General features: G+C 38.9%; 1 protein-coding gene across 1 annotated transcript in view; it reads left to right on the top strand.

The window, feature by feature from the left end:
• Positions 1-436: 436 nt before the first annotated feature.
• The window catches only part of SLC35F2 (solute carrier family 35, member F2), a gene marked incomplete at its 5' end in the record, with an annotated part of 10,017 nt that continues 9,726 nt past the window's right edge, over positions 437-727 (top strand). The window contains one exon of the mRNA XM_010285708.1: positions 437-612. Coding sequence (XP_010284010.1) covers positions 437-612 — 176 coding nt within the window. The remainder of the gene's footprint in view (positions 613-727) is intronic.

Genomic DNA, 727 nt, shown 5'->3' on the forward strand with positions numbered 1-727 from the left:
CAGGTCTTGGAAGAGCCTGAAGGCGGTTGTGCCTTATTGCCATGTTGCAGATTCCTGTTGACCAAAGTCAGAACGGGACTCAGTGGAGCACGTAGGATTTAACTCGGGCTGTGACTATCAAAACCTTTCTTGATGAAAATAGGTCCTGCCAGTGGTTTGATCCTGCCCAGGTGAGCTGCTTGAAGTTCACTGCAAATTCCACCATCACTGGTGGTTTCAACTGGTCTTGCTTATTATATGGCTGTCATGAGATTGGACTAGGTGTTCGGTGTAGACGAAACTCTGCTTACTGATAAATCAGAACAACCCTGATAGGGACTGGAAAAAGAAGAAAATGTCAACCTAAGAAATGTCATTTTCCCTGTAACTAGCAAATTAAAAAAAAAACCTTAAATGTTTACTTCTATGCTTACTGTGTTGTTTTTTATATTCACAGGCATATTTTGAAAACAATAATTCTGGGCCAGATGCTCTCCTTGTTTATCTGTGGGACTGCTGTTACAAGCCAGTACCTAGCAGAACAATACCAAGTGAATACTCCAATGTTTCAAAGTTTTATCAACTATTCTTTTCTTCTTCTAGTTTACACAACAATGCTGGCGTTTAGGACTGGTATGTGAAATATGGATGGGAGATTCTGGTTCATAATTTTTTTTTTCTTCTTCGTTTTCCTTTCAGATTTTGAAACTAAAGAACTTAATACTTGTCCTAGCTTTTTTAAGTTCCT

This window comes from Phaethon lepturus, unplaced genomic scaffold (genome assembly GCF_000687285.1).
Source record: "Phaethon lepturus isolate BGI_N335 unplaced genomic scaffold, ASM68728v1 scaffold55634, whole genome shotgun sequence".
NCBI classification, from domain to species: domain Eukaryota; kingdom Metazoa; phylum Chordata; class Aves; order Phaethontiformes; family Phaethontidae; genus Phaethon; species Phaethon lepturus.